This window comes from Penicillium hispanicum, assembly GCF_028827665.1.
Source record: "Penicillium hispanicum strain IBT 35686 chromosome Unknown utg000001l_segment0_segment0, whole genome shotgun sequence".
Lineage (NCBI taxonomy): Eukaryota > Fungi > Ascomycota > Eurotiomycetes > Eurotiales > Aspergillaceae > Penicillium > Penicillium hispanicum.
In genome coordinates, this window is record NW_026623193.1 from 134,548 (window position 1) to 146,132 (window position 11,585).

The 11,585-nt window shown below is 51.6% G+C and overlaps 2 protein-coding genes across 2 annotated transcripts; one reads left to right on the top strand and one right to left on the bottom strand.

The window, feature by feature from the left end:
• Positions 1-241: 241 nt before the first annotated feature.
• N7459_000057 (putative GTPase activating protein (Evi5)) lies at positions 242-3,161 on the bottom strand (the record flags this gene model as incomplete). Its single annotated transcript, XM_056939242.1, has 4 exons — positions 242-1,616; positions 1,675-2,031; positions 2,098-2,708; positions 2,790-3,161. The coding sequence occupies 4 exons, from the start codon at positions 3,159-3,161 to the stop codon at positions 242-244; spliced, it is 2,715 nt and encodes a 904-aa protein (XP_056803522.1).
• A 2,501-nt stretch (positions 3,162-5,662) lies between these two features.
• N7459_000058 (DNA topoisomerase 2) lies at positions 5,663-10,981 on the top strand (the record flags this gene model as incomplete). The annotated part of the gene is made up of 3 exons (XM_056939243.1): positions 5,663-5,794; positions 5,821-6,150; positions 6,227-10,981. The coding sequence occupies 3 exons, from the start codon at positions 5,663-5,665 to the stop codon at positions 10,979-10,981; spliced, it is 5,217 nt and encodes a 1,738-aa protein (XP_056803523.1).
• Positions 10,982-11,585: the final 604 nt, after the last annotated feature.

Sequence of the window (11,585 nt, forward strand, 5' to 3'; positions counted from 1 at the left end):
CTCATACCGAGAATGAGAATGTAAATCGCAAGGACACGGCTCTAGAGCCACGAAAGCGTATGTGCAGTTCTCGAAAACGAGGGGATATCATCTATGTACTAGGACAGACAAGCGAGAACAAGATATGGCTGAAAATCACATCAATACAAATTAGTGGGTTTTGCCGCGCGCAATCCAAGCCTCCTTTAAGAGACCAAAGTCTGGAGCACGCAGATACAAAACCTCGCGCTCAGTGGGTGCTTCATGACGGGGATTCGTTGCTCGTTGCGGCTCGTCTGCCCCATCCACTGAAAAAGCCTCCGCCAGCCGCAGGGGCATTAGATATTCCAGAGGTTTTGACGGGTTCAGGAGAGGCCTTGGTCACACTGTTTCGGGACAATGAGCCCCCGATAAAAGAATGTCGATTTGCGAGCTTGGCAGTTGGCTGTGAGTGAGGAGCGCTAATCAGCTTTCGCAACGCTTCTAGTTTGCCCTTCACTTCTTCGAGCTCCTGTTTGGCCACTGCTTCTGCTGTCTTTGCGTTCACCAATTCCAATAGCAATGCCTCTTCGGGAGCCGGCTTGTTATCTTCAGTAGCCAGGACGCTCTGGAGACCCAGGCTGCTCGTTCGCCTATTGTATGTGCCTTTCTGCGAGTTGGTTCGCCCCAGCTTCAGCTCGCGAAGCCTACCGGTCGGCGATGTCGACTCACCCGAATCAGGAGAGTAGGCAACCTCGGGTGGCGTTGTAGATCCTGACGCGGGGGTTTTGATGGTGCGGAGTTCCTTATTCATTCGCTCCAGGCGTTGTCGATCGCGATATCCCTCCTGAATTCGGCCACGGGCTTCGCGAAGTTGCTCCTTCAGGGATGAATTCTCCTGTTCAAAGTCATCTATCCGTCGAGTGAGGTCCAAACAACGGCTGGCTTCCACTTCATGCATTCCTTTCCAATGGGTCATATCATCATGGAGCTGCTGCTTAGTTTGAGCGATCGAAGCGTGTCTGGGCTCGGTAGAGATCAATCGGTCTTGTGCCTTGACAATCAGCTCTGTTGGTTGCTCCTCGGTCGGGAGCTGTTGCAGGTGATTCAGCATCTCCTTCGCTAGCGCCTGGTCTTCCTGTCGCTCCTCTCGCTCTTGCTGTAGGTCACGTGTCAAATCCGCCTGCTGACGTTGAATATCACTCAACGCCATCAATAAGTCTTCAATCTGGGTGTGGAGATCACGATCCTTCTGGTAGGCGGACATGTTCGACTTGACGCGTGACTTTTGGCCATCCATGCTGACCGTGGCAGTAGATAGCTCAGTGGGGGCAGTGCTTGCATCAGATGTTGTTTCAACGGAATTGAGGGTTGAGGTCATGCTTTGTTTTGACGCGGAGCGACGAATAATGCTGGTCGGACGCGACGAGCTCTGGTTAGGAGTGAGCGATTTCACTGAGCTGTGAGAATTATTCGAGCCAGCCCAGAGGCGTCCAAGGAATCGAGATGCCGCAGCTTGCATCTGGGGGAACGAAATCCCGGTAGGCACTCCCTGAGATTGGTTATAACTGGCTTCCAGAGTCTGTAGGCTCTCCTTGGTGACAAGGGAGGTGAGTGAAACAAAGTCATTGACAAGATCATCCGCGTTGAACGCGTACCTAAATCGACATGGGTCAGTGGACGGCGGTGGCTGCAATTCATTACGCGAAGACTCACGTATCCCACAAACTTCTCGACAAAAGCAATTGCATCACATCCTCAAACTCGGTACAAGCCAGTATTCGCTTCTCATTCCGCTGCATCAAGGATAGGGCGACACGCATCAATGTTTCACAAGCGCCTTCAAGGAAAATAACGTCGTAGATTCGGAGAAGCATGGGCAATGGACATGCCACGGCAAAGAATGATAGGAACCACTGAGACACGTACACAGGCTCGACATGCAGCGATTTCAGGTATTCGAAGAGGACAGGCCGGTGTCGCGCCAGAAGGTTTTGGAACTGGTAGACATGCAGGTGCAGGCCCGACAAGTCTGGAAGATAACAGGTCCGTAGGTTATAGTGGTCCATGAGCCTAAAGAGTGGTGACAATGTCAGCCTCTGATCCTCACGTTGCTTCATGTCCGTTTGGCTGTCTTACCGCACAAGCACGCAGAAAGCTTCAGCGTCCGACATATGCATCAGCAGAGGGCCAACCACGAAGCCCAGGCCTTGACAGTAGCCAATCTTCGCATCATAGAGACTAAAGCATCTGAGCACTCTCGCCAACATCTGCTGGCCCTCCCCATTGGGGTCCCTAAACATCTCCACATTGGGAAAGCTGCGACCAATATCCTTTCCGATGAGTCCGTCGTACGGACTGCTTTCGCCAGAAAGACGCTGGAATTCATCCAGGAGCGTGGGATCCCGAGCACCCGCTAAGCTGGGCCACACCACGCCTCGCAGGGGTGGGGGCACACCACTTTGGATCTTGTTCGAAGTGAGAGTCGGTAGTCGCTGGGCAGTTTGCGGGTAATCAGCGACCAAAGCAGCCCAGAATTCCAGCTCGGTCATCGGAGGAGGGGGAAGTTGCGAATACCGCAATTCCGCACGGGCCGGATCATTGATCAGTCGCTTGATTTGATGCAGCGACTCCGAGCGGGATTGCCGCTGGTGTCGCTGACCTCGAGGCACATTGGACAGGCCAGATTTCGGGTTCGTGGCCAGGGCGTTATTTTCTTGTTCCAGACGGGCCAGGAGGAGAGCCGTTGACTAAGAGGGAAAGGAAAGAATGTCAGTCTTCATTCCGCACCGGCGGACTCCGCGAGCTTTCAACCTCTGTATGTCACTCACATCATCCGAGCCTTCTCCCCGGGGCTCCTGCTCCTCTGTCTTGTCCAGGTTCTCCCAATCCACTTCGTTGTCTGTCTCCTCCGTCAGTTTGTCTCCTGCCGACGTCGGAGTCGGGGGCTCGTCCACGGGGATGGTTGCGGTTGTGGTCTTTGTGGCATCTGTCAGGAGCCTGGGACCGAATGACTCGCCCACCATTCGATTCGTCTCGGACTCTTGGGTGGACTCGACCGGCGTGGGCGGGATATCAAGGGTACGCCAGTCTGGCTGTGTGTGTTCGGAGCTCGACTGGATATCGGAGAGCGAGACGGTGACCATAGAGTCATGGTTGGGAGCGTGTGGGACGCTCGGCGAAGTGGGCGCGGAGCCGTCCATTGCTACGACTCGATCAGAAGCCAACGCACACGAGAGGACCACCGGAGAAGATCAATTAAATCAGTGAGACGGCGTGGAGCGATCGGGGCGTGGTGAGGATATGCAAGACCGGCTTCATCTCTGATCGGAGGTCAGCAACGGGCGGGGGGGGTTGGTTCTTGAGAGAGCCCACACTCAGAAGATCAGAGCGACACACCTAGAGGTGACCCAGCACCATATAGATAAGACTGACCAGTATGTACAGGGCGACACAAAAAGCGACAAGGCTGGCGAGACGAGCAGAAAAAAGGGAGTCAGGAGAAGCACCTCCGCACTAAAGTGCTAGCCCCCTTTAGTGGCTTCTGCTTCTTCCCCCCTCCTCGAGTCTCGCCCCGTCGATCTCATACACCGACTGTCTGACAGTGATGATTTAGACTGGCGGGGCTCTGAGTATCACTACCTGAATTGAGTCTTCTGTCAGGCGATGTTTACCATCACCATGATCCTGATTATCATTATTTGTCCGTTCTCACTGTTTACACTGCGTCCTGTCGCTGACAGTCCCATGGTTGCCAAGCGGATCTCCCCACTTTGCTCTGCTCTTCAGCCTTCAGCAAGAGCAGTCACTGCAGGTCCTTACTGATGGGACGTCGGTCCCCTTTTCCCTTGTGCTCCCTTGTCAATGTGAGCCGAATTGGCGTATCCTGCAGGTACATCTCCATCTACCAACCACGCCGACCTGTACGACAAGGAGTGACGCGCCGTATTGCCACCGTCACAGCAATACAAATGATGGCTACTTGTGTAAGGCTATCTCAATGCTTATTGGTTCACCATATCAGCTAGCTCATCTATTGGTCCCTGCAGAAGGGCCGGGCTCGTCATTCCATGACCGCCCCTGGCGGCCCTGTTTCATCTCAACCGGTGTGGCTGGCGCTGGGCAGAGCAGGCCAAAATAAAGGCTCGTCCACTGTTGGACTTGACGCTCTGGTGGCATCTGAAGGCTAGTGCCAGTCAGACTTAGCTCCATGCTGACAAATATATATATATATATATATATGTAATGGAGCGTTTAACTAACATGGACTGTTTCCGGTCGTTCTCAGCGGGGGCCCTTTGGTGGCACGACCATGATATCCTTGACATTTTCAATTTCTCTGGTGGACTCTCCGCTGGTCCATGCGGTCCGTCGCCATCATTAAACCTCCGGCTGTTTAGACCCCCAAGGCAAAAGAAATTATAGAAACTACCTATGCGGGATCATGATTATTATCTCTGGGGATGTAGTATCCAAGTCAGATGGTTACCACCGAGGTCTTGAGATCCCGACATGGCTCTCCTCTACTCCTTATGTTGTCTTTATGTGGAATAAAAACCTCCTGGCTTTCTCGCTCTTGCTACCGGTGGAGATCCTGCTCTTTGAACATACTATACTAAAAAGTATTAGCGGTTATGTATCCGGTAAGGGTTATCGATTGGGACTGCAGGTCAACGACACTCTAGCGCAATATGTGCTAGTGAATCTCTACATGCTGGAGGTTGGAAGACTCATATGTCAAATGTGAGGGATTGAATGGCTGGGAGACGGTTAGGATTACGGAGTACATCAGTAACAGCATATATCGTTTTCACTCCCAGGCACAAAGATTGCTGTCCTCTGTGTTCAGAAATCGTCACTTGTGCTTAAATACCAAGCACTTCAAAACTCCGATACCTGATGGGTTTATTCAACTCCTTTCGTGCTTGATGCGAATAAATGGATTGGATTTCATCAGCGGGCCCTCCTTTCCTGAAGACGTGATGCCCCTCATGGACAGACTCTATAGAGTATTTGATTGAGCAACTACCACGTCTATCACAGGCAGGAGTGGGATTGTGCGATATCTCTTTTTCTGGCATTATTTTCTAAGTATTTCGAATTTGCTTAAGGAGGTGGTTTGATATCAACAATGAGAAAATCGTTCCCTTCATCAGAATCATCGTGCGGTTAGATATATATACAAGATATAGCTGTGAGCAGTCTCCCACTATGTTCTCTCTTTACGATGACTAGGAGCTGACAATAGCGCAGTTTAGTGAGGAAAAGCTTACATAAAGCAGCTACCTTTTCCCATACATCCATATATCACACATGGTGAACTGCGGCAAGCATCAGAGATGAAATGGATTGTTTGCCAGAGGATCGCGCTTGTCCGATTCGGATAGTTTGTTTAGACATTGCTTGTTTGGGCGAGTGACCTCTGGGCGGTGAGGAAGAATGATGATCCGAGTGGCCAACGAGTGCTTACCGCCTAGCATCCACCTGGCAGTCGCGTTTCACGGTTGCAAGAAAAACACGCATTCTTCCCCTCCTTTTCCATCTCTTCCCCCTAGTTCGAGCATGCTGGGCCAGGCCGACTCACCGCGTAGTTAACCTTGCTTCTGAGTTTACTGGCCTTCCTGACTACGTCGCTCGTTCCTTCTGAGGCCTGGGGCCCAAATTGGTCGATTTTTCTCACGCGACCCACGCAGTTCCTCTCACCATGGATGATTCCATGATGGATGATGATATCTTTGATATCGAATCTGATGGTGGTAGCTCTGACTTTGTCCCAGAGCCTACGTCGGCAAGCATATCCCTCTTCCCCTTCTCCCCTCGTGATTTGTGGAGAGATGTCGCTAATTGAAGATGATATTGCAGAAGCCAAAGGCAAAGGCTGCCCCTAAGAAGGCTCCGGCCAAATCTGCACCGAAGAAGATGACCCAAACGACTCTGAAGACTAAGCCCGCTGCCAAGTCCGCCGCCGCAAAAAAGAAGGCCAAGGCGGATAGCGAAGATGAGGTGTCTGACGCTCAAATGTCCGATGATGATTCACTGCTCTCACACACCCCTCCCAAGGCGAAGAAGACAGCCGGTCCCAAGAGAGCGGGCTCCAAACCCCTCGCCGATGTGGAGAACGAGTCATTCGGAGGAGATGGGCCCAGTGACGCACCGGCCAAAACCGGCAACGCATCAGAGAAGTACCAGAAGGTGAGTTGCGTTACAGGAATCGCAGGATGGCAGGGTGTCTGATTGAATTTGTCACTGACCATTGACCTCACCGCAGCTTACGCAACTTGAACATATCATCAAACGTCCCGATACCTACATCGGTTCGACAGAACGCACTGCTCAGCAGATGTGGGTTTACAACTCCGAGACCGAGGTTATGGAGTTCCGACCAGTCTCTTTTGTTCCCGGTCTGTACAAGATTTTCGATGAAATCGTGGTCAATGCCGCCGATAATAAGCAGAATGACAAGAATATGAATGAGATTCGGGTCACAATCAGCCGCGAGGCAGGCGAAATTAGTGTCTGGAACAATGGTCGTGGTATCCCTGTCGAGATCCATTCCAAAGAAAAGATCCACGTCCCCGAGCTCATTTTCGGCCATCTTCTCACCTCGTCCAATTACGATGATACCCAGCAGAAGGTGACCGGTGGTCGCAATGGTTTTGGTGCCAAGCTTTGCAACGTCTTCTCCACCGAATTCTCGATCGAGACCCAAGACTCCCGCCAGAAGAAGAAGTACAAGCAAACCTGGACCGAGAATATGACAAAGATGGGCAAGGCGAAGATTACGGATGCCAAGGGTGATGACTACACTAAGGTCACTTTTAAGCCAGACTTCGCCAAGTTCGGCATGGAGGGTATGGATGATGATTTTGAGGCCCTTGTGAAACGCCGTGTTTATGATTTGGCGGGTACATCTGGGGTCGCTGTCAAGCTGAACGGCACCCGCATCCCGATCCGGAACTTTCGCAAGTACATGGAAATGTACACCAAAGCCATTCGCTTGGAGCGGGGCGACGATGGCCCTCCGGCGAAAGATGAGATCATTACCTGCAGCCCTGATCCTCGCTGGGAGATTGGGTTTGCCGTGTCGGATGGTGCCTTCCAGCAAGTCTCGTTCGTCAACTCCATTGCGACAACTTCTGGTGGATCGCACGTCAACTACATTGCCGATCAGATTTGTAATCGACTGGCAGAACAAGTCAAAAAGAGAAACAAGTCCGGTGCTACTCTCAAAACGGCGCAGATTCGAAACCATATCTTCATTTTCGTGAACTCTCAGATTGTCAACCCGGCGTTCACCTCTCAGACCAAGGAACAATTGACTACCAAGCCCAGCCAATTCGGCAGCAAGTGTGTTCTTGAAGAGGACTTCTACAAGAAGGTCCTTAAGACAGAGGTTATGTCCAACATCTTGCATTTCGCTGAGCAAAGAGCCGATCAAATCTTGAAGAAGAGTGATGGTGGCCGTCGTTCCCGTATGAACAACCCGAAGCTGGTGGAGGCCAATAAGGCCGGCACTAAGGAGGGGCATCACTGTACTTTGATCCTAACAGAAGGTGACTCCGCCAAAGGTCTGGCTATGGCTGGACGAGCAGTTGTGGGACCCGATCTTTTCGGTGTTTTCCCTCTCCGTGGAAAGCTTCTCAATGTTCGTGATGCTTCATTCGACCAGATTTCGAAGAACCAGGAAATTCAGAACATCAAGAATTTCATTGGTCTACAACACAAGAAAGAATATACCGAGACTAAGGGCCTTCGATATGGTCATCTGATGATAATGACCGATCAGGATCACGACGGCAGCCACATTAAGGGACTTCTTATCAACTTCCTTCAAGCCCAATTCCCTAGCTTGCTGAAGATTCCCGAATTCCTGATCGAGTTCATTACGCCCATCATCAAGGTATGGAAGGGTGATCCAAAGAATCCAAGCAGGTCACGTTCATTCTTTACAATGCCCGAATACGAAGCGTGGCTAGAGGAACACAAGCATGAGCGTGGGTGGGACCACAAATACTACAAGGGTCTGGGAACTAGCTCCACTGAGGACGCTCAAATCTATTTCCGAGATCTTGATCGCCATCTCAAGGAATTCCATACCATGAAGGATACCGAGGCAGAACTCATTGAGCTGGCTTTCTCCAAGAAGAAAGCCGATGAGCGTAAGGAGTGGCTGCGTCAATTCAAGCCCGGTACTTACCTAGACCACTCGGTTTCGAAGATCTCCTACACAGATTTTATCAACAAGGAGCTCATTCTGTTCAGCATGGCGGACAATCAGCGTTCAATCCCCTCCGTTTTGGACGGCTTGAAGCCTGGACAACGTAAGGTCTTGTACGCCTGCTTCCGTCGCAATCTCAAGAAGGACATGAAGGTCGTTGAATTGGCTGGTCTTGTTTCAGGAATGACAGCCTACCAACACGGTGAAACTTCGCTCCAGCAGACTATTGTTGGTCTGGCTCAGACTTTCGTGGGTTCCAACAACCTCAATTGTCTCGAGCCCAGTGGAAACTTTGGTAGTCGACTTCAGGGCGGTGGCGACTGTGCCAGTGCTCGTTACATCTACACTCGCCTATCGCCTTTTGCACGTAAGGTCTTCCATCAGGCTGACGAACCACTGCTCGCATACAATGAGGATGATGGCAAGAAGATCGAGCCTGAAACATACATGCCTGTTGTTCCAATGATCTTGATTAACGGCGCTGACGGTATTGGGACTGGTTGGAGTTCTTCTATTCCTAATTACAACCCCGAAGATATCGTGAGCAACCTAAAGCGCCTCATGGATGGCGAGACACCCGTGCCAATGGAGCCTTGGTTCCGTGGATTTACCGGCGAGGTTGTCAATATTGGCGGTGACCGATTCAAGTTCAGCGGTATTATCAAGGAGACTGGAGACAAAGAAGTCGAAATCACTGAACTGCCAATTCGCACCTGGACACAAGACTTCAAGGACAAACTGGAAGACATTATCAAGGCCGAGAAGGTGCCCTCTTTCATCAAGGACTACAAGGACTACAACACTCACGACAAGGTTCACTTTGTGATTCAACTTGATGAAAAGAACATGAAGGCTGCCTTGTCGGATGGCTTGGAAGAGAAGTTTAAACTTTCTAAGACCCTGACCACGACCAACTTGGTGGCCTTTGATCCTGAGGGCCGCATCACCAAGTACGCCACGGTTGATGACATTCTCAAGGAGTTCTTCACCGTCCGTCTCAAGTACTACGAGCGGCGCAAGCAGCATCAGCTTTCAGAGCTTCAGCGAGAATTGGAGAAACTCAGCAATCAAGCGCGCTTCGTTCAAATGATCATTGACGGAATGCTCGTTATCTCAAAGAAGAAGAAGCCATATTTGATCAGTGAGCTCAAGGAGAAGAACTTCAAGCCGTTTCCCAAGGTGGCTGACGCCTCCAAGTTGGGCGAGGATGAGCCTGTGGTCGAGGAGGAAGGCGAAGAAAGTGATAGCGTCGAGATCGAAACATTGTCCAACGCCTATGACTATCTGCTCGGCATGCCTATGTGGTCGCTGACCCAGGAACGCGTGGAGAGACTCCGTCGCCAGATCGGAGACCGTGAGATGGAGATCGATGCCTTGATCAAGCTCTCCAAGGAGGACATTTGGAAGAAGGATCTGGATGACTTCATCAACGAATGGCGCTTCCAGCTTGAAGATGAAGACCGTCGCCTGCGCAAGGTGATGAACATGGGTCGCCGTGCCTCGTCCAAGCTGATGACCGGCGCGGGTCGCCCTGCGGCCTCGCGCAAGCGCAAGGCTGTGAATGGTGACGACCCGGATGACGAAGACTTTGCGGCGCCGAAGTCGAAGAAGAGCACTGCCGCATCCAAAAAGAAAGAACAGCCGACTAATAGCCTAGCTAACTTCCTCAACAAATCGTCAAGCAAACCGACACCATCATCTGGCGATGCTGCCGATTCAGATGACGATTTTGACTTCGGCATGGAGGCCATCCCTAAGAAGAGCCGAGCTGCGTCAAAGCCCAAGCCCCAAGCCAAGGAAGAAGACGACGATCTCATGGATATTGATCAAGTCCCGTTGAATGCTTCTCGGGTATCTGCACAGCCCGAGCCTGAAATCGTGGACCTGGACGATGAACCTGCCCCGAAACCCAAGCAGCCGGCCAAGCGTGGGCCCAAACCCAAGCCCAAGGCCGAAGAATCGGATGACGACTTCCTCGAGATTGCGAAGAGCGAAGCTCCGAAGACTACCAGCCAGTCTAGCCGCGCCCGCAAGCCTATCAAGTACGCAGTGCCCAGTGATTCAGACAGCGACAACGGCGATGGCCTTCTCGGGGACGTCAGCCAGATGGTTAAAGGCATCGGCGGCGGTGATGCGGATTCACGTCAGCTTTTCTCGGAGCGATCTCGTGCTGGAAGTAGCGCCAGCCTGACAGCTCCTTCCAAGCCATCCAAGATCAGCGACTTGGACGCGGATGAGACTGATTACAGCAAGCTTGTTCCTCAGAACTCCCCGCGTCGCTCGTTGCAAATCAAGTCCAAGGATGTGTCGAGGATTGAGGACGACGACGAAGAAGATGAAGATGAAGATCCGCCAGTCAAGCCCGCCGCTAGGGGAAAGGCTGCACCTAAAAGCAAGGCTGCACCTAAAAGCAAGGCTGCACCTAAAAGCAAGGCTGCACCCAAAGCCGCAGCATCTGCGCCGAAGCCACGAGGTCGGCCGAAGAAGGATGCCGCAAAACCAGCTGCCCAGTCTGCTCCTGCAGCTTTGTCTCCGGCAGCCAAGGCCTACGCTTCAAAACAGGCGAAGACCACCAAGAAGAAGCCGGTAGATGACTACTCGGAAGATGACATCGACGCCATGGCCAATGACATTTTGGATTCTCCGGCGGGGAAGGTAGGCAATGATGCGCCGGCTCCTCGTCAAGCTGCTGCCAGCCGCCCCTCTCGTCGGACGGCTACTCAAGCAAAGAAGAGCTATGTCATCGACGATGAAAGCGAGGATGAGGGTTCTGCTGATGATTTTGAAGATGATGAAAGTGACTAAACCATTCTTCAAGGGCGTCGAGGTGTAGCGCCGGTGGAGCGTGGCCTTTGTTGATTTTCGCGCTCTGATTTGATACGGCATCTTTTTTGGCGTCATTCTACTCTTTACAGCTTTTTCTTTCTACCTGCGTATCTCTTTCTGGTGACGAGGCAGCGCCGGCCATTGTATGCAAATGCGAATTAAATGCTTATACTCTTTATGCCACTTTTGCTATTGCCTTGGGCTATCATCTTGTAGGCACTTGTATTCGTGTCCCCTTTTGACCATTGTAGCTGGTGTTGTCTGCTACTGTCTTCGCAAAGCTCTTCGCGCTCAACCTCACTACGGCGATACACCACCCATTGGAATGGGTCATCAATCTCCATTGCAAAGTAACATTCCTCTGCCCCTGATAAGAAATAAAGCCTCGTGCGCAGTGTTTTGAATAAAGGTTTTGCTCGCGATTTACATTCCGAGGAGCTGTGATTGACGCCAGAACAGCCGCCTTTCCACCCGTCCAGTACCACCATTATCTTGTAGGGAGATGAGGGGCTTAATCAACGCACTTTAGCTCTTTTCTCTAAAGTGACTCCCTGACTGAGATTTGATAATTCCTTTGCTCAAA